General features: G+C 40.2%; 1 protein-coding gene across 1 annotated transcript in view; it reads left to right on the top strand.

Moving 5' to 3' along the window:
- The window catches only part of RNGTT (RNA guanylyltransferase and 5'-phosphatase), a 441,453-nt gene that overhangs the window by 314,043 nt on the left and 104,409 nt on the right, over nucleotides 1-23,001 (top strand). The window contains exon 13 of the mRNA XM_077812806.1: nucleotides 358-458. Coding sequence (XP_077668932.1) covers nucleotides 358-458 — 101 coding nt within the window. The remainder of the gene's footprint in view (nucleotides 1-357; nucleotides 459-23,001) is intronic.

Genomic DNA, 23,001 nt, shown 5'->3' with positions numbered 1-23,001 from the left:
TCTCAGTTTAAGAATTTCCATGTGAAAACACCTTTCTAGGAGAATGTTATCTTTTTATTAGCCAGAAAGACCTGACAAGTATGTTAATTTATATTTTCTTTCTCAGTTCTTTGTCCTGTGCAATTGTTTGAATACAGTGGGATAGCAAATCAGATGTAAAATGAAATGGTGACTACTCTATTTGTTGCATCTAACTATTGTATTTTGTCATACATTTTGCCAAATACTTCAGTTAAAAGAATATATTTAACTACAACTACCCCAGAAGTAAACAGTGATAAAGGAGAAAATGCTGAATTTTAACTTAAAAATAAAACCTAATAAAGCATAATTAAACTGCTCTTTAATTTGCTTTAGAAATACAAGCCTGGTCGATGTGATGATATTTTGAAATGGAAGCCACCCAGTCTGAATTCTGTTGATTTTCGTCTAAAGATAACAAGAATTGGTGGAGAAGGGTATGTAATCTCTTCCCTTCCTTACCCTTTTTAAATATAATCTAAAATATTCACTTGAATGGTCCTTAGCAGCAAAAATTTCTCTGGTGTTATTTCTTGATCTTTTCTAGATTTACCTCCCCTTCTCCCACACACACAGCCTACTTCACTTTCTGTAGCATTTGTCCATTAGAAGCATAGCCAGTTGTTTCTTTGACTTGTGGTTGGTACTGTACCAAGAAGCTGTACTACAGATGTATAGAATGTAGCTCTTGTCAGTCTTATAACTGAATTTCCCTAATTTGTTATTGTGAAAGAAGACACATTACATTCAACAGCATCTCTTGTGCTTTTAAAAATTAAATTTGCTGTATGTTAAATTATTATCTATCCACAATTGCACAAATGATGTAACAATGAAGATTTATTCAAGACCTTACTTTAATGTAGCTCTTTGACTTATTAGTTATTCTTTAATATCCACCAAAAACCCATCAAGGAAGGTAAGGTTTCATAGCCCAAGACATTTAAATGTTCTTTAGATTACGTCACATCTACATATTTCTCTGTGTGGTGCATCTGCTGCTTGTAAATTGCATAAATATATTAAGCAAGGGCAGTTCCCATGTGTGATTGTACTGGGGTTTAAGTCATTAAGTTACGTTTTCCATGGAAGAGGTTTTGTTTAAAATCAAGTTAATTGATTTTCAGGTTGTTTAATATTTTAATATCTGGGTCTTATTCCTGCTGACAGTTTGATATAGTTACTTTTAGCTTTTCTCTTCATTCCTCTAGTAACTATGAAGTATGTAGTTTTTGAGTTAATTCATAAATTGCTCATTATTCCAGTGAACAGAATTGAATAATAGTAATAATAGTACATCTAACTCTTTAAAATACTTGCAGGTCTTGTTAATATATAGAGATTGTGGTAGATTGTGAGTTTCTCTCATCCTAAGGACATGGAGAATTATCTGAAAATATATAGAACTACTAACTTGTGGGTATGGCACAAAGCCAAAAAATACCTGTTTGGATTTCAACAGAAAATGTGTATTTAATACCCAATAGAAAAACTGTTACTGTAGGGAATATATTAGAATGTTTGTTTTTAAGTTTAGCTTTTGAGAGGCAGATGTTTCCAGTTTAAAAAAAAACAACACATTCTCATGTTCACTTTGCTTTCTTAAAAAAGGATATTGATAGTAATCACATTATAACTGCTCAACTGGACAATTTTCCATAATAAAAATTAAGCTATATTAGCCAAACAAGGTATTTAATTGCAGGGTAGTTTTTTGTGGTTTCTGCTGAAGCTTTAAAATGTTACAGTGATGAGCCATGATATCCAAACAAAAAAAGTTCTATCATTTCATTTTAAGTGAAGTATGCATTTGATAAGATGATACTGATTTCACACAGAAATAATAAGCAGAGACAAGATGCTGATTATAATTTATTCAATTTGGTAGATTTATGTTACTATTAGATTAGACAAGGAAAATGTTATAAACAAGAACAATTTCTAGAAACTTGCCTAGAATCTGTTGGAGGTAGGATACTTGACTACATAAATCATTGGTCTGTTCTCATATGGAAAGTCCTATTTTCAAAAACTGAAAACATTTATTATATTCCAGCTACATTATATGTTTGGTGCCCAAAATACAGAACTGACTTCTAAATTTGTGTGCAAATGGTTACTTGTATGCAGGCTTGGCAGAATTGTAATTGTATTTATTTCTAATTTTGACAGATAATATCAAAGTTATTTTTAAGCTTTTTTTTCCAGTTTTTATCTATTTAAATTTTCACAATTGCTGACAATAAATGCTGAGATTCAAGAAGTTAAAGCTTTAGAACCATTAAAACACAAATTGTCAACCTTGCATGTCAAAATATATCAAATAAATATCCTTAAATCAAACTCTCTTAAATTCTCAAGCATCATTTATTTACTTTGCCCGTCTATAAATTTCAATTATCATCGGTGGAAATATTTTTGTCAGTTTGCGTGCGTAGGGTTAAATCGATGTTTACCTATATTTATTGATAAAAATCTAATCCTTCCAAGCCTACTTTATATATCTTTGCGCCCACATTCCCTGCATAAGCAGATGTTGCACAGCCAGTTCAGACAGCCCCTTTTGAAAATTAAGCTCTAAATATCAAATGCAACGGGTAAATGAACAACTTAGATTACAAACCTAGATATTTTTACCTGGGTTGCTTGATTATTAGCATATAGACACCATATATTTTCAGTGTGTGCTTTACTACATCACATGTATTATTATTATATATGTAAAAAGAATCCAGGATTGTCAGACTACATGTCACTCTGAAGCATAGAATGTCCATAGAGCCAGTGTGAAGCGAGGAAAACAACTACAAATATGGCTGAGGGCTCTTTTTTTTCAGAATATCATCAGTTCAATCACTTGGATTTGTGTTCTGTTATCATTCAGTTTTTAAATTCAGAGCCATATTGACTTTACAGATTATTCCTGTGCAAAGAATTCTATCCTATTGTGATATCAAAGGCAACTCAACCAATCACCATCTTTCCTCTACAGCTAATTTGCATGCAGCAGTTTCATCGGTTGCATGAAGGAGGAGTGTGAACATAAGGTGGTGTGGACATACAAAATGGATTGTTTGATCCAACTGTCAGACCTGTGCAACAGCACAGGCTTTCAGCTATTAGATCATTTGTGTATTATAGTGCCTAGGAACCTCATTTGTGGGCCAGGACCTCATTGTGCTTAGGTGCTGTACAAACACAGAAAAAAAAGTCAGTCCCTGCCCAAAAGAGTTTACATTCTGAGTATAGGCAAGTATAAATAAGAGAACAGACTGACAAACAGATGAACAGGAGAGCACAATGAAACAATATTGGTGAGTATGACAGGCTGTGGTCTCCACATACCAGCAGCCTAACTGTTGTTAAAGGTTAACATTTTAATTAAGTTTTTAACATAACTAAACTCACAGGGGCCTACCGAAAGAAATTTAATGAAGTACTGAGTAAAATATTATTTATTGTAATTTTTAAGGAAATAAAATCATAGCCTCTGACCAGTTAATCACAAATAATGTATAAGTAATATGGTGCAATTAATTGGCAGTTGTTAATGTAATTATTCAGTTTATTGCTTGGCAAAACCTTAACAATGTTGTCCCAGGAACTGTGTAAGGTGAGTCATTTATCTGGCTGGCTGGAAGAAAAGGGCTTGTTCCTCTTATAAGGGCTCCATCTGCAATTGATAGCAGAGGGGGAAGTTTATCTGGATGGGGCAAAGAGGAACAGGAAGTCGCCAGACCAGGCGTGTGTGTAGGGGGCAGGAGGCACTGCCATTCCAGATGAACAGAGGAAGGGGATGGAGAGGACAGTATTTATACTTCGGGCGGGTACAGAGAAGCCCTCTCATTAGGATCAGGCAGGCAATACCCATCATGGAATCAGAGTAAAATTGAGTTTCTTCATGATCCACTGTGGACATTATGCAAGTCACCAATTTTTCTTGGGGTCTGGGAAGGAATTTTCCCCTCACTGCCAGATTGGCTGAAGTGTAGTGGACTTTATCACCTTGCTCACAGTGGGTCAAGGACTCGATGGGGAGGGGCAGGGAAATTAGGTTAAAATTTTGCAATTTAGTAAATAAAAAATATGACAGATACCAGTGTGGGTACTCATGACAAAAGGGATATCAGATAAAACAGATTTGAAGGGGATGTAAAGGGAAAACATCCCTTAAAGAAACTGGGGAAGCGGGATTCATGGTTCCTAATGTCTTGTACAGTGGGGAATCAATCTCCCTCCCTTTTTAAGACCCCTTAACCCTCATAGGGGAAATTGGTGGGGTCCTAGCAGTTGCCTGGCTGGGAACAGATTGGTAAGGGAGAGAGCTGAAGCCAGCCAAAGAGGTGGAGACCAGGAAATATTGATGACATGCATTGTACAATTTGTTGCTGAGTATTTCCAGACATTTTAAATGAAAAAAGCTGCAGCCTAATTAAACCACATTCATTACCTTGTCTTTCTTCCAGCATGGCTAGTACAGTTGTTTGAAAGGAATAACAGAAATATAAGGATTTTTTAGATGCTGCAGGAGTATCAAAAAGAATCACATACAAGTTTATGCTTTAAAAAGGAGTTTCAGGACTCTGAGCACTGCTATAATAAAATGGCTATGAACAAGCACCTGTTAGATTGAGTTCTAATATAACTAGAAAATCTGTTTCATTAAACTGAATGCCTCGCTGCTAGCAATTCTAAAATTATGGCATTGGGCTTCCTTTTGGTTTGTTCCCAGGCTAGGCTTTCTGAAAAAGCAGGCATTGATATAACTGTCAACCTGTTAAGGGAAGTGGTTTTTTTCCCTTAGGTCAAAAATACTATATACTGGATGGAGGCTTGACAGCTGAGCAATACAGAAGTGATTAGAGAGGTACCCTGAAATTCATCCGTTATTTTATAATACAATTAAGCAGTGATGTTTATGGAATCAGAATTTATGTCCCTATATTGATCTGTCACTGACAAATGGTGAGACAAAGCCGCATTTATCTCAAATAAACACTTGAGAATCCTTTCTGCTCTCCATGGAGAGCTGAATAAATGGATTCTGAAATAGTAAGCAAAGGTTACTGCTCACAATTAGCAAGTCCTCCATTCTACTTTAACTTTTACTTTAAACATGGGCAAATACCTAGATCCCTACCACCTCAGGATGTGATCTTATCAGCGCTCACAACCTAAGCAGTGTTGGTGCAGGTCAAATTATAAGAATACTCAAGTTATTTTAGGAAGTGGTGTTGGCAGTGCTCAATTTGTGCCAGGGCTTGCCGGGGCTGAGCCCCGGCAGATCTGGGCTTGGCGGTTCATAGCCCCCGCACCTCTGGGCTTGCCATGTCAGTTATGAAAATTTAAAAATTGTTTGAGCCCCAACACCTTTTTCATTACAAATTAAGAACTGTGTGTTGGTGATTCAACCACTATCAGTCTTTTCACTGCAGCAGTACTTATCTAGTGCCCTTAGCATGGGATTATGGAACACTGTGCTGTGGGACCCATAGTCTTTTGGATGGAATATGTAACTGAGATCCTAATTACTTGTAATAATCTTGTGGTAGTTTTCATACAGAAAAGAAGGGCGGGGGGGATTGTCTGTGGTGATATCAAATTCCCATTTGTATAATTATTTTCTACCTACCTAACAATCCTCCTATGGTTTCACATGTAGGTTCTATCTCTAAGTTGTTCTGAGGTGGTGGTGGTCTTTATTAAGTAGCTGCTGTATTCACTCCAGACATAACTGTATTCAGTGATGGATGGTTGGATGATTCTTTTATTCTGTTCAGTCCTTTTCCCATTGAAGTCCATGGGAATTTTGCCATTGAATTAAAAAGGAGCAGGATCAAGCCCATAATTTGTAAAGTATCATCAGGATAAAAGTCTCTATAAAAGTCAAATGTTATTACTACAGCAAGTTGCTGTAAATTACAGGCATTGCTCCACCCCAGTAAAAGGCAGATTTTATAGTTTTTTGTTTTTATGTTACACAGATGCTTGATCCTAAAGTCCCAGTCCAGTTTTAGTTGTATTTAATAATCAGCTGAATGAAAAAAAGTTTTGGTGGAGGGCCTGCATCTCACAAAAGCAAGAAATTCAAACTGGAGATCTCCCCTATTCCATACATTTAAAAGAAGGTTAACTTCACTTGCCATTACTTTGAAATTCCTTCAGATTTCCCCAGGTTGTAGTCTCATAACTGCAGGCTCTTCAGCCTTTGAGTGGTTTCTTGTGTTTTGCATAAACTATATTGATCCTAATAGCAGTAAAACTTCAGGAACATGAACATACATATCTATTTCATTGCTGAGTGATCTGTTAATCAAAAAGAAAAGGAGTACTTGTGGCACCTTAGAGACTAACAAATTTATTTGAGCATGAGCTTTCGTGAGCTACAGCTCACTTCATCGGATGCATCCAATGAAGCGAGCTGTAGCTCACGAAAGCTCATGCTCAAATAAATTGGTTAGTCTCTAAGGTGCCACAAGTACTCCTTTTCTTTTTGCGAATACAGACTAACACGGCTGTTACTCTGAAACCTGTTAATCAAAGCACATTAGCAGAAATAAGATATTCGATTGCTGCTCTGCAGCACCCTGGATTTATCACAAATGGAGAAATACTTTAAAAGTCTGAGGTAACTTATCCCAAAGAGCCACATTTTAAGAACATTTCTGGAAAAATGAAACAAATGTTGAAACGTTTGAAGAATCCTCAGGCATCAGTTTGTCAGTGTCCACAAACTGCTAGATACATAGTAGTGGCGTACAAGAACTGAATCTCAAAACTGTTCAGTCATTTCTCTGTTAGCTCTCCCTTTGTGCAGTTTGCCTGGTGGCTTTCTGAACAGTGTGTGAAAAACAAATGACAGACAAATGTTTGGTCTGATTGGCTCTGAATGGAAGCATCCTAACAGGTGGGACAATCAGATTTGTCAAACCATTGATACTATTTCAAATCACAGAAGAGCATCAATTTTGTGTGGAACTTTGACATATAGGAAAGGTTCAAAGGAATTTTACCCATCTTCTAAGGGAGAAATAAATTATAAGGTGTAATTTTAAAAAAACGTGCTTGGGTATCAGGAAGTCAGGAGTAGCAGTGTGTGTGCTGGAAGTGTAAGAGGCAGATGACAATGTAACCATGTTGGCCACATACATTCAGAAAAATTGAAACAAAGGGTCAACTGTCAGTAATACAGGGTTGGAGTCTGGGAGTTGAAGTGAAATATGTTTCAGGACACCATACACTTGCTATAATCCAATCCTAGACTTTTTTGCTACCAACAAATATATGAAATCATTCTTTGAGCCATAGAGAGCTAGTCACAGACCCCTTTGGTTGGATGTAATGTTAGATGATGTGATATACTTTTCCTTTACAGCTAGAGTAATCTGGAACATTTAATGGGGAAAAAGCTCAAGTAATTTTAATTGTCAGAGAATGGACATGAAGACCATGATTTGTCATTTCATATAAATAGTAGTCTCCTTATTTCAGTCATGAGTTGCCCTATAAATCCTACAGACTTGTCTGTGAATACTAGTGCTACCTTTTCTTCCCAAGCTGAGAAATATTAACCAACCAGGTTTCAGAGTAACAGCTGTGTTAGTCTGTATTCGCAAAAAGAAAAGAAGTACTTGTGGCACCTTAGAGACTAACCAATTTATTTGAGCATAAGCTTTCGTGAGCTACACGTAAGCTTATGCTCAAATAAATTGGTTAGTCTCTAAGGTGCCACAAGTACTCCTTTTCTTTTTATTAACCAACCAGTGACTGGAAAAATCATAACACAAAAACTGTTAAACTAACACAATACACTGTGCAGGTTTTTTGTGGCCTTTCCTTCCCCTTTACTTTGTTTATGAACTGTCAGTTTAGGTTGTCAGGTCTTCAAAGACAGGGCCTTTCCATTCCTGGCACTGTGTTCTATTCTGTACAGGTTCTTATACCACACTAATCGCTTTAGTGTCTGAGCTGTATACAAATCATAACAATATCAATTCCACAAGATTATAATTTGTATTATATTAGTACCCAAATATCCCACTCAAGATTGGGGTACCATTGTCCTGGGGGTCCCCTATGAACATAAAATAAAAGGTAGTCCCTGTCCCAAAGTGCTACAGTACAAACAAGGACAAGATGCAAAAAGTGGGTGTAGAACTCAGTGGGGGAGTGACAGTGATAGGAACACACATTTGCATATATTAGCTAAGTGTAAATGTCAAAGTTTTGTTTTCTAATACATGAAAAAGAAGTGTAAATTGATCCCTAACAAACCATTTGCTTAGACTTATTAAGGCATTTACCACAGGCATCACAGAAGAAGTAGCTCTTAAGAAGGGTTTTGAATGAGGCCAGGGTGTTGGCTGTGCAAACTGATTCGGAGGGTGCATTATTTGTATGAGGGACAGTATGGAAAAAGGCACAAAGGTTCTTGTGATAGAAATATGCAATGAAGGCTGCCATCATTGGCATAGTGAAGGAGGAGGGTTACAACACACTCGGGTCAATGTTTATCTGGATGCCACAAGACTCTGCCTTGTGGTATTGTCACTATATGGTCTGTATTGCTTGTATCTGGGTATTTAGAATCACTCTCTGACACTTTAGTTCAGTTTAAAAAAATCCACTTTTAAATCTGGACAGCATTTATACTGAACATAATGTTGTACCTTCCACAGTTAATATTCAGCATGCTTTTGGAATGTCTAATGTTGGGTTTAAAAAAAAAAAAAAGAAATAAAAGCTCAGTCTCAGTGTTTTATGCGGCAAGTGGCAGCCTTGGGCAATCTCCATCTGTCAGATAATTATTCTACTTTAGCTACTCATTTCTCCAGATTTTTAAAAACTTTGCTTCACATCATCCTAAAATTATCTGTATGCTTGCAAAGTGGAATTTAAATCTATTTGTACATGTTCTATAGGCCCTGCTTCCTTCAAACCATGAGGGCCGAGTTCCCTCTTGACCCACCTCTCTTAAGGTGGACTTTCCGCTTGCTGCAGTGTCAGCTACCTAAGAGCTAGTTGTTCCGTTAAGGAAGAGTCTGTGCATTTCACTTGCTTCTCTCCAGACAAGAGGTCATGAGGAGGGATCCCAAATATCATGTCTCTAAAATTAACCCATTTCTTATGAATTAGTCTATCTTGTTAGATATATTTTGTTCTAAACCCCCTTTTCCGAAAGATATTCCATAGGTTATGTAGCTTGGATTTAAGGTGAAATATTACTCAAGTGTACCACATTTCAGGAAATTGGAAGTCTTTGCCTTATATTACAGAAACACAGAACTCAAAGTAGAGCTAGTTGAAATTTTTTCCATTGACTTGTTTTTGATGGAAAATTGGTGGTTTTGGCCGTACGCATTTTTCACAAGAAGTGTCTGCTTTCTGTGGAAAATTTTGATTTGTTTCTTCCATGAGAGTTGTAGTTCAGGTGCCTCCATTCTCTTGTGTGGGCTGGGTTCTCCAACCGGACTGCATCAGCCACAGTGCACGATGGTCAGGGACTCCGAAAATTCACCATGGTGGCTCAGCAAGAAGGGAAACTGTGGTATGCCTTGGAACATGTAGTCAAATCATGAAGTCCAGGAAAATGGGAACATGAGGCACCTGACCTACAAATCCCATGATGTACTATAATGGTGTTTCAAAATGGAAAATAAAGGCACAGTTTTCTGCCAAAAAGTCAACATTTTCCCTGGAAAATGTCAGTGAACAGGTATTTTTTTGGTTTTGTCAAAATTTACTCAGGGAGGAGAATACCCTACGTTCTGACAAGGTGTAAATCAAAGTATCTCAATCATCCAACTTCTATTCAGCTTAAACTGGCCATTAAAATAAAGTGTATATTAAACGGCAGAAGAACCCACCTGAGGAGCCATTTCTTCCTACTGAACAGAAATGCTAGACTTCCTATGAAAAATTTCACTCAGCAGCTATTTAGTCTTCTGTATGCATTCTTAATTGTCTAGCCTTTTAAATGAGAAAATGACATTTTGTAGTATTAAACCTATGTTCATTACAAACACATCAAATTTAGTAGCAGCTTCAACATGCCAAGCTGAGATAGTTTTGTTTGAAAATGAACTCTCATTAAGGGAATGGTCTGCATTTATTTCTACATTCCATTGATCTCTTTGGGGGTGTGAATGTAATAAGGAGCATTTTATCAGTCTCTTGCCTTTGGCCTTATATATATGTGTAACCATAAGGTGGAGTGTAACATGATGTGAAATATTTTTTTTAAATCAAGTCTGGATCTGTTTGTTTTCTTTTTTATCAGGTTCATATACAAATATCGCTGTTAAATAATTTTGTGGTAGGCAGTATATATGAAGCCATCTTGAAGACAATTAAAGCAACACAGGTCATGATAGAATAGGGTAATATGTGAAGATAAAAGTTCAAAATAAAGGTAATCATTAAACAAATATCAGATATCACTGTAGGAGGATGAGGCTCTAGTCAGCAGTGTAGGATAGACTTCCTAGGCAGATATTGAAAGATACCTATCAGCTTCCTCTGTTCATAATTAAGAGTTCTTGTGAGTCCATCCCAAAGCAGAGTAATGTAGGCATCAGAAAAGTGAGTGCCTTGGATATGTCTGTCCTCTGCTCGTACTTTCTGCTAAACAGCAGAACTTTATATAATCTCAAATCACCTGATACAAGGAAGCAGGAATATTCACATTTGGGAACTGCTGAACAGCTAAAATGTTAAGTGTCTATAAAGAAACCTTTGTTTTGTACTTCAAGCTGCTCTAACTCTTTCAACAGACAAAGACTTAACTGCTGTTAGAAGAAGCTAAGACAGGTTTAAATGTCATCTTTGAAGATAATGGGAAGGAGCATTGAAGGGAGGAGAAAGTGAAAGATTTTATTTGAATTAAAACCTTCCTCATCTTTCTCACCTTCTTATCTCATTTTCACAATGTTCACAACTGCTACATTTAAAAATATTTAAGTTCAATATTTAAATATGTTGATATAAATGTTTAATATGATAGACTGATTCTTGTTCTTGCCTCCAATTCTTTAGTTTAATTGCTTGGACCCCAGTCTTTCAAAGACTTAGGCCTTGTCTACACTACAAAATTAAATAGACTTAAGTTATGTCAACATACAGCCACCTCTGTAATTAAACTGCTGTTGCATGTGCACACTACACTCCTTGTGTCGCCGATGCACATCCACAGTGGCAGTGCTTGCACTGATGCAGAGAGCAATGCACTGTGGGTAGTTATCCCACTGTGCAACTCTCTACCATCTAGTGCCAGGAGTTTTGGGAAGGGGTTGCAATGTCTCATGAGTGCAAACGGGTCACACGGGGTGGCTGGGAACATGAATTCAGCGTTCCATAATGCAGTTTTCTTTATTCCATCATTCAATGGGCATCCTATTACATTTCATGCCACTTTTCCAAAGCCCTGCTAGTTTGTGCATCTGCCATCTTTGTGAGAAGCATGGATCCTGCACTCCTCTTCAGTATTGCATTGAGCAATATGTACACAAGAAGCCCAATCTTGCAGTATTTTCTGAGCTATGAGTCCTATGATGATGCCTTGGGTGGCTGCCTTGCTGTGCGCCATGGAAAGAAACAATTCAAGATTGCTGTTGGCGTTCACGGAGGAGTTGCACAAGGCAGACTGGTGGTTCTGGGCCCAAGAAACAAGCACAGACTGGTGGGATCGCAATGTTATGCAGGAATGAGATGACAAGCAGTGGCTGCAGAACTTTTGGATGCACAAGGCCACATTCATGGAACTGTTCAGTGCTCATCAGAGTCCTTTGGTGCAGCAACACCAAAATGAGAGCTGCATTCACAGTGGAGAAGCAAGTGATTGCTTTGTGGAAGCTTGCAATGCCATTAATCACCTCCTGCTATGAAGACTTGTGACTCTGGGCAATGTGCAGGACATAGTGGATGGGTTTGCAGTAATGGAGTTCCTGAACTGCGATGTGGCAATAGATGGCATACATATCCCTATTTTGGCACCAGACTATCTTGCAACAGAGTACACACACAGAAAAGGCTACTTTTCTATGGTGGTGCAAGTGCTTGTGGATCATGGGGTCATTTCACTGACATCAGCAAGGGCTGGTCAGGAAAGGTGTATGAACACGCATCTTTAGGAACACATGCCTGTACAGAAAGATGGAAACAGAGACTTTCTTTCCAGACCAAAGGATTACCACTGGGGGAATGTTAAAATGCTAATAGTGATCCAGGGAGACCCTACCTACCCCTTACTCCTGTGGCTCATGAAGCTGTACACCAGCCATCTCGACAGCATGGAGCACTTCAACAGCAGGCTTAGCAGGTGCAGAATGATTGTTGAATGTGCCTCGGGCTGTTTGAAGGGCCACTAGTACTGTCTACTCAAGAGATTAGACCTAGATGAAGAAAATATCCCCATGGTCATAGATGCCTGCTGTGCGCTTCATATCTGTGAAGCAAAGGGGGAGAAATTTCTGCAGGGGTGGAGCATAGAGGTGGATTTGGCTGTCTGCTGATTTTGAACAGCTACATACCAGGACAATAAGAAGGGCTCAATGGGGGGGCTGTTCAGCTCAGGGAGGCTTTGAAGGAGCATTTTAACAATGAGCCACAGTAATGTGTATTGCTGTAGTGTACTGTGCCAGGCATTGTTTTTTGTTGTGGTTTTTTTTTTTGCACCGTGCCCTGAACCTTTTAATGAGTGATGTATGCATGCTACTATAACAATGCAAATACAGCTGTTGCTGTTTATCTTTATATTTTGGCCACAGTCACTGTATGTTGGAGACTAATAAAGATGAATTAAGTTTCCAGAAATATACTTTTATTCCACACCCATGCAAACATACCTATTTAAAGCTGAAATAAACGTCATTCACACAGGTAAAAGTATCGTTAAAGGGTAAGGAACAAGAATTCACTAACACATACACCAACATAGTTGCTCACAGCTGGGTGTATGTGTGACTGGCATTGTGTGTACTCTCCCATGGGGTTCAGTGCCTGGGGTATTGCTGTGGCCCTGAAAGATTCGTGAAATGAGTTGGGAGAATGTATGGAGGTCCCAGAATGCAGTTTTCTATTGGCTAAAGGGAAGACGAACCCGGATGTGCTCAGCCTGAAGTTCAGTAAGGGACTGCAGCATGTCTGTTTGCTCCCAAAGCAGCACTATCATCTTTTGCTGCCCGTTTCTCGCGTCCTCACTATCCCTCTGGATTTTGTCATTTATCAGGACCCTCCAAGCGCTCTGCTTGCAATCCAAAGTGCAGAGGCTTTCAGGACAGTCTGGCACATGTCTTCCCTTGTCGTCCTCTTTCTCTTGCCTATCTGGCTGAGCTGCTCCACCAGTGTGGATGGAGACCCTCAAGGGTCTCTTTTGCAGCTGCTAAAAAAAAAAAAAATGGACAGAGGTACCATTGTGAGTGTATTCACTCCCCTTGATCCACACAAGTTACAAGCACAACATTCTCACTTCCCCCTTGAAATTTATAGAGCATAGCAACAGTCCCAGCCATGTTGAGTATGGTCTGTGAGAAGGAGGTGAGACGGTATAATAGGTGGAGGGGTAGCACTCAGGCATCAGTACAAGTGGATAGGGCAATTGAACTGAATACTGGCACAGTTTTCCACAAGCAGTGGTGATTTTAGCTGATATCTCACTCATGAGGGTAACCGAGGCTGAAAGTAAACCGCTCCAGCACACCTCTGGATGCACACCGGGTCTGTATGCTGCTAGCCTTTGTGCTGCAATGGTGCCTGCTGACATAATTGCTGACTGGCGTGGGAAAGCATCCTACCACAGGAAAAAAATAAGGCAGTCCTCCCAAGAAACCTTTGGCAGAGGATTGCAGATTACCTCCAGGGAAGTTTCCTATAGATCTATAGGGAGGATTCACAGGACATTCCAGTGCATATAAACAAACTGTTCTGCAGGGCCCCCTCTGCCTAACTGTAAGGGGAATGAGAAGCAGATAGCAACTGTACCTCCATTGGTTATTTCCTCTACCTCCACTACCTGTTCTAGCCTGATTTAAAAAGTAGTATATCAGAAGATATGTCCCTGCAATAGTCAAGCAAACTGAGTACACCACCGTATCCCCGTCACCTGTCCCCCATACTCCTCCTCTTCCTCGTCCAGCATCTTGTCCTCAGGGTTCACTGTAGTGCCCTGTGACTCCCCCGAAGTATTAACGGGGTGCTTGGTGGTGAGGGTGGGGTCACCACCAAGCATGGCATGCAGCTCCTTGTAGAAGCAGCACGTCTGCATCTTTGAACCAGAATGACTGTCTGCCTCCCTTGCCTTCTGGTATGTCTGCCACAGTTCCTTGATTTTCATGCAGCACTGCTGCATGTCCCTATCTTAGCCCTTCTCCGCCATGTCCCAGGCAATCTGGCCATAGATATTGAAGTTCCTACAGCTCTATCAGAGCTGTACCTGAACAGCCTCCTCTCCCCACAGACTCAGGAGATCCACCACCTCTGGTGTACTCCAGGCTGGAGCACTTTTCCCGCATGGAGCCTGCATGGTCAGCTGCTACGTTAGTTCTCCACGCCAAGCAAATATGAGATGGAATTTCAAAAAATTCCTGGGGCTTTAAAAGGGGAGAGACGTGTCCTGGTGTACCTGGCCTCCAGAGAGCAGAGTTTTTCTTAAAAGGTGACCAGAGCGGTCACAGTGGGGCATTGTAGGACACCACCTGGAGTCCACTAAAGTCAACGTTAGCAATGCAGTGTCTATACTGACACTGCATCACCCTAAGTATGTCAGCCTAAGCACTATGCCTCTTGACAAGGTGGATTTATTAGGTCAGCATAGTGGGCGAGTTAAAGCAGTAGGAGGAATGATGTAGTGTAGTCACCTACACAATAACTTGGCATAACCTGCCAAAATTGACCTAACTCTGTAGTGTAGACCAGGCCTTACACATGCATTTAACTATCTACTGAGAATAGTTACAGTGTCGTCCTTGCCCCCAAAATCTTATAAGATGAATATTAATCAAGGAGCAGGGAAGTTACATAGTATAAAGCCTATTTACTACTTTTTGTTTCTTCACTCTTTCCTATTTGCATTTTTTACTTGCCTATTTTCTGTCTTAAGAGTTTTAAGCTTTGCCGGTCTTTGTTTGTTTTAGTGTGTTCATGTGTACATCCTTCAGTGAACAGAGATGTAACATATATATGCCTCATTCACACCCTTGAGTTGAATTTGAACAGTATCTCATCTATGTGAGTGGTGGCTTTTTGAAAGTTTTAGGGTTTCTAGCAACTATTCACAACATGAATCTGAGGTCCAACATGGATGAACATAGGACAAGGCTGGAAGTGTGAGAAATCATTTGCTTTTAGCCTACCTATTGAAATTAATAGGTGGTGATTACTTCTAGAACTCACAAAACGGGATTAAGTGAATACCATCACTGCAGCCTTTCCAATCAAAATGTGCCAAGTTGATTTCAGAGGCTCTGTATATTAATTGTTTGCCCACAAAATTGGCCTATATGTACCTCAAAGGTACCTGTATGTACCTTTGTACCAACCCTCAGATAACTGCCTGGAAGCTGGATTTAGCCCATATTATCCTAGCCCTCTCTATGTGGGTATTAATTAGACGATGGTAATAGTGACCAGATCTACTTCTGTTACCAGGGAGGAGACATGTTTCACACGTAAGATTGTTAGGGCCTCAAACAACAAATCTAGTTTGAATGAAAGTGTGCAGTTGTATGGAGTATAAATAAAGTTCTAATTTATAAAGCTTTACAATGTTGATTTTCTCTGTTCTGCTTTCATGTTAATTTCACAAAGCTAGTTATGTTCTAATTTTTATCTGTGCATTTTAATATATTTTATACTTTCTTGCTGTGCATAATTCATATAAACAAGTGAAGCAAACAGCTGTATTTACATACTGATATGATACTATCTGAACTAATATTAAACACATTTTACAAAGCTTATCTGGATGCTTTTTAGACATTTTAAAAATTTTAAACTTTTAAAAAATAATACATTTTAATCTTGATTTTATTTGCTCTCCCCTCATAGTTTTGCAATATCTGGATATTTCTCAGGCCACTTAATTAGCCTTCAGTTGTATTTTCAAATTTTGGTTCAGTCCATTTGGTTATAGAAGACTATAAGGTGCCAATTAAAAACAGCTTGTATTTAATATAATGAGGAGACTGACACTGGTCCTGGCTGCATGCTCCAGAGGCTTGCAAAATACATAATAAAGGAACAGACTAATTTAAATAAAGAAAATGCTTGTCCCTTTTCCCCCTGAAGTCTTGAGGGACATATGGGCTACTCTGAGTTATTGAAGCTGAGTTGCAGCTGATGCTTATGGTCATATTCTTTTGCACTAGTATAAGTTAGCCTTTGTAAATTATAAAAATGCCCTAATGTATCGGTCATGTAACTGTTAAAGCTCATTTTTTCCATACCATTCCTGTTTTGATTCAAACTGGATGAAATCTATATTTGAATACTCAGTAAAATGTTTTACTGAAATAAATCTAAAAAGTTGTGCAATAACTAATACTCGTCTCTCATCAATTTAGTCTTGTTCGGACAAGGAATATTTTTGTGAATATGCCATAAATAACACCTTAAATTTCCAAATTTTTTTCCTATTTTAGTTTACCTGAGTACCACTTAGTTTTACAAGTTCATGCATTTCCTTTTTGTGTTAGCTAACAAATATTTTAACTTTTAAAATATTTTCTTGTTACAAATTTGTGCTTTTTAAATGTACATTCATGACAGATCCACAGAAGGGAAAACACTCATAAATATTTTGTACTCTTGATCTTTATTTTAGCAGTACAGAACATTTCTTTGATGTCTTTTAAAGTTAAAATAATATGTATACTTATAAAACCTCAATTGACCTCCCATGCTGATGTGTCTGGAAAAAAAGTGTAAACTGGGGGAGAGAGTTGATTTTGTCACAGGGGAAAATTTAGACAGACAGAGCCACGAAAGAGAAGACATTTATAAATATTTTGTATTCCTCATCTCTGTTTTGTTCCAAACATTTCATTATTCAATTTTCTGATAACGCCAGACCCACAAATCATATAAGTAGAGATAAAAGTACTAAGTCATAAATATATTTAAAGATAAAATAGTTCATGACAGTCAGTCATAACTTGAAGAGTACAATTCAGTTTGCTTTGATACCACCAAATGCACTTAAATTGTTTTGGAAGAACAGAAGCCCAGCTTCCCATGGCTGACTGAATTCTCAAATTCTAGAGAATCAGCATGCCATATCAAGAAATAAATGAATCTGCTCTGGATTGCTTGTATTTCTGCTGTAGCAAAATCATCTATATGATATGCATATAACTAAAATGTTCCAAATTGTGTTTAAACTTGTGGAGATTTAGTGGAGAATCCATCTTTTCCAGTTTAACGGGCAGTATGTTTACCTTAAATCCTCAAGGACATTAGAAACAGTCCTGGATTTTATGGTAAGAGAGAATCAGGCTCACGCCTTCGCATGATGAATTATTTGAATTCAGTGACAGGAATCAGATTCTCCTTAAGAAAGGACCATCCTAGTTGTCATTTTCCTTGAGATATTGACCCTGTTAGATATAAACAACCTAATAAGGACAAGATTGCAATGGAAATCTACCAAATTATATTCTTCTGAAATTGTTTTAAGGAATGTGTAAAATTCTATACTTGCATTCTATGCTACATTACTCAAGTTTTGGTTACCAATATAAGCATTTGGACTGATTAAGGGGTAGCGACAAATGTAGTTGTTGTGATAAATAGGGCAACTTCCTACCATATCTATGGGAGACCATATTGTATTAAGTGTATGAATGGTTTATTTTAGAGTAGCAGCCGTGTTAGTCTGTATTCACAAAAAGAAAAGGAGTACTAGTGGCTACAGCTCACGAAAGCTTCTGCTCAAATAAATTGGTTAGTCTCTGAGGTGAATGGTTTGTGGATCATTGTGGGCCAGGGATTGTATATGCTCCAAGTGGGAAGGTTGCCACAGCTCCTCCAGGAAGTGAAAACAGTGGGGGATGATTAAGGCAAATCACTCAGAGAGTGACACTTCCAGAGAGGTACCACCTCCATGGGAAGCTTGCATATTCTGGTTCATTCTGGATTTTTCAGAGACCAGCAGACAAAGAAAGGACTTTTGGATAATAGCTGAGCTTCAGCTCACTCAAGCCCTTTGTTCTGGATCCTGATCTAAAGATTGATATGAACTTGTAGCCACTGAGAAAACCCAGTTGTGGAGTCTGAAGGACTAATATCTGCCAAAGCCCTATATTGAAGTTCAGGGTGACCTCTGGTAAGCTGCTTAGTATATGTGGTTCTTTTATTTTTATATGCTTTCATGGTCTCATAGACTCCAAGGCCAGAAGGAACCATTGTGATCATCTAGTCTGATCATCTGTATAACACGAGACATAGGACTTCCCCAACATAATTCCTAGAGCAGGGGGGGCCAACCTGTAGCTCTGGGAGTTAAGACGCGGCTCCTTGTCCAGGCACCGACTCTGGGGCTGGAGCTACAGGCGCCAACTTTTTAATCAACATTAATGGTCCAGCAGTCTCTATAATGCTTTTACCTTAACAATAAATGCGTTCGCTTAGAAGGAGCGGTGTGATAACTTGTAACTGCTGGCAACACCTACCCCTCAGAGAGAAAGAAATGCAAAGGGACTGGCTTTTTAGGCAGACTGTCTTGCTGCGGATATCACAGTGTAGATGAGGAAGCTGTGCAGCCTTAAAAACGCTGGTCAGAAGGCAGTGAGATGTGGGTTTCTGCTCAGAAGAAGCAATGGCTGGGAGCCATTAAGTGGATTCCCTCGAGGGACCACAGAGTGGGAAATACAGGTGCAGTTACTCTGAAACTGTGACAATAGTATGGTGCCCTAATTTTAACATGCATTTTTAACATTGTACTTTAAAGTCTCTTTTGTGGTGTTGAAATGTGAAAAATATCTTACTTAATTTTTAAATGTTTATCTTTCTTTCCTCAGAGTATACCTAATATACTAAATACCTTCACTGTAGAAACAAAGCATTCTGTTTTTTATAAGAATTTCCACCTGTGATGATTAATTAAAAAAATTGTATAGTGCATTATTTCAGTTTTGTAAAATTGTCAGCATTTTCAGGAACTGGAATCTTGCCAGGCAGTATGTGCAAGATTTAGCTATCAATGACTTTTTTTAAAGATGTTACATTAAGGATTTAGGATTAAGGCTGCGTATCTGTTGCAAAGGTCACAAAAGTCACAGATTCCGTGACTTTCTGAGGCCTCCATGCATTTTGCAATGATCAGTGTGGCTGATGCCAGGGCAGGTGGCCCTGCAGTCATCTGCACTGGCCACTGCTGGAGCAGCCCCGCATCCATCCGCACCAGCCACTGCTCAGTGACCTCTGAACAGTGGTTTGGGTGCGGCTGGAGCAACGGCCCTGGAGACAGCTGCACCAGCCTCTGCTTGGCTGCCCCAGCTCCCCCAGGGACTGCCTGAGCAGCAGCCAGTGGGGCTGGCCCCAGGGGCTCCGCAGAGAAGCAGCCCCGTGGGGGCCCCTCAAAATCACCCCAGCTAAGATTTAGTCACAGGTATTTATAATAAAGGTCATGGACAGGTCACAGACTGTGAATTTTTGCTTGTGACCTGTCCGTGACTTTAACTAAAAATACACGTGACTAAATCGGAGCTTTACTTAGGATCACTCTTTTTTGGTGGCGGGGGGGATGTCATATAACTTAGGCTTTGATTCTTCTTGAAGTAGATGCAGCTGTGTATTCTACTTAGGCGTGTATGTTCGCAGTGCACTGGAGCCAGAGAATTTTGCCTAGCAGCACCTGTAGAGGGGTGGTGCTCACAGCTTGTGGCCATAGCCCCTCCCCTGACTAAATGAGGCTTTGTCGCCCTTACCCCCCCTCAGTTCCTTCTTACCATCCATGCCTGGAGTCAGAGCTCTGTGTGGTTCTTAACTTCACAATATCTCACATGTTTTAATCTTTTTCTTTCTGCATATAGTTAGTAGTACCCTTAGTGTTAGTTAGATTTAGTATTAGTTGCATTTACTTAAGTATTCCCCTGTGGTTCCCTCACCAGGCTTTAAACGTTGTCTGTTGTGTGGGGGAACAAGGCCCACATCAAGGAGCGGTGTGTGATTTGTAGATCGTTCATGAAACAGACTCAGGGATCTTCACTTAAAGCAGCACCTGCTTGAACAGCCATGTGGCCTGCTTTGGCACCGAGGCCCTCATCAGATCGGAGGTCGCCCTCGGGTTCTGAGAGTGCTGCTGCTTCATGCCCTGGAGTTGGTACCTCTCAGAAGAGATGGAGGAGCCTGTCGAGTGTGCTGATGAAAAGATTTCAAAAGACTAATTGAGACCATTCCAGGTCTCGTGGGGACTCTTCTGCTCCTCTACAAAGAGTGTGGACCAGCAGGGTGCAAGTACCAGTACATTGAATGGCATGGGTGTCCCTAACTCCTCCCCAGACTGTATGGGGAGGTTAGAGACCCCAGCAATGCCAACTCTGGTTCCAGCCCTGGTGCATCCATTGAGTCCGGTATGGATGAGGGCGATGCCAGCTCTGGTTGTTTCCATGCCAGGAGCATACCAGGCGGCTACGCACCTCTTCTACCTTTGTGTCCTGACCTCTCCCTTGGTACAGGACATTGCCAGTTCTACATTGTTTATGGCCCCATTGGCTGGACGAGCCGCTTAGGGTCTGTCAGCACCACACCCAGATGTTCCCCTTCCACAATCTGTGGAAGCAGATCTGGTACTGGTTCAGTGCAAGGGATTCTTCGGCACTGGGAAACTCTTTGGTACTGTTGCATTCGGCACTGACTAACATGGCTGTTACTCTGAAACCTGTCATTATGCAAGGCACTGCATTTAGCCGTATGGAGTGGAAATCTATCAACTGCATGAAAAAACTAGTACAGATACAGACAGACATCATCTTCCTTTCCAAATGCAAACAGATGGACATCGTACCAAAAGGACTGAAGGTAAAAAATCCATTACAATCTACATACCACACAGACTATGCTGACAGCTTGTGCCACACGCTCTCAAAGAAACTCCGGAATCACCTGATCAACATCCTCTCCAGCAAACAGGGAAAGATTAAGAATGAGCTCTCAAAAATGGATACTCTCATAAAAAAACAACCTTCCACACAAACTTCCTCGTGGCTGGACTTTACTAAAACTAGACAAGCCATTTACAACGCACACTTTGCTTCTCTACAAAAGAAAAAGGACACTAAACTTTCTAAACTACTACGCCACAAGGGGCCACAGCAATGGTTCTCTCAACCCACCCAGCAGTATTGTTAACCTATCCAACTATACTCTCATCCCAGCAGAAGCAGCTGTCTTATCTCGGGGCCTCTCCTTCTGCCCCTCCACCCCCACGAACATGGTACAGTTCTGTGGTGACCTGGAATCCTATTTTCTACGTGTCCGACTCAAGGAATATTTCCAACATGCCTCTGAACAACATACTAATCCACAGAGACCTCCCTACCAACACTACAGAAAGAAGGATTCTAGGTGGACTCCTCCTGAAGGTCGAAACAGCAGACTGGACTTCTACATAGAGTGCTTCCGCCGACGTGCACGGCTGAAATTGTGCAAAAGCAGCATCACTTGCCCCATAACCTCAGCCGTGCAGAACACAATGCCATCCACAGCCTCAGAAACAACTCTGACATCATAATCAAAAAGGCTGACAAAGGAGGTGCTGTTGTCATCATGAATAGGTCGGAATATGAACAAGAGGCTGCTCGGCAGCTCTCCAACACCACTTTCTACAAGCCATTACCCTCTGATCCCACTGAGAGTTACCAAAAGAAACAACAGCATTTGCTCAAGAAACTCCCTGAAAAAGCACAAGATCAAATCCGCACAGACACACCCCTGGAACCCCGACATGGGATATTCTATCTACTACCCAAGATCCATAAACCTGGAAATCCTGGGCGCCCCATCATCTTAGGCATTGGCACCCTGACAGCAGGATTGTCTGGCTGTGTAGACTCCCTCCTCAGGCCCTACGCTACCAGCACTCCCAGCTACCTTCGAGACACCACTGACTTCCTGAGGAAACTACAATCCATCGGTGATCTTCCTGATAACACCAACCGGGCCACTATGGATGTAGAAGCCCTCTACACCAACATTCCACACAGAGATGGAGTACAAGCCGTCAAGAACACTATCCCCGATAATGTCACAGCTAACCTGGTGGCTGAACTTTGTGACTTTGTCCTTACCCATAACTATTTTACATTTGGGGACAATGTATACCTTCAGATCCGTGGCACTGCTATGGGTACCCGCATGGCCCCACAGTATGCCAACATTTTTATGGCTCATTTAGAACAATGCTTCCTCAGCTCTCGTCCCCTAACGCCCCTACTCTACTTGTGCTGTATTGATGACATCTTCATCATCTGGACCCATGGAAAAGAAGCCCTTGAGGAATTCCACCATGATTTCAACAATTTCCATCCCACCGTCAACCTCAGCCTGGTCCAGTCCACCCAAGAGATCCGCTTCCTGGACACTACAGTGCTAATAAACGATGGTCACATAAACACCACCCTATACCGGAAACCTACTGACCGCTATTCCTACCTACATGCCTCCAGCTTTCACCCTGACCACACCACACGATCAATTGTCTACAGCCAAGCTCTGCGATACAACCGCATTTGCTCCAACCCCTCAGACAGAGACAGACACCTACAAGATCTCTATCAAGCATTCTTACAACTACAATACCCACCTGCGGAAGTGAAGAAACAGATTCATAGAGCCAGAAGAGTTCCCAGAAGTCACCTACTACAGGACAGGCCTAACAAAGAAAATAACAGAACGCCACTAGCCGTCACCTTCAGCCCCCAACTAAAACTCCTCCAACGCATTATTAAGGATCTACAACCTATCCTGAAGGATGACCCAACACTCTCA

Source organism: Eretmochelys imbricata, chromosome 3, assembly GCF_965152235.1.
Source record: "Eretmochelys imbricata isolate rEreImb1 chromosome 3, rEreImb1.hap1, whole genome shotgun sequence".
In the NCBI taxonomy this organism is placed as follows: Eukaryota; Metazoa; Chordata; order Testudines; family Cheloniidae; genus Eretmochelys; species Eretmochelys imbricata.
Note: the sequence above shows the minus strand (reverse complement) of the source record. Positions and strands in the feature narration are given on the sequence as shown.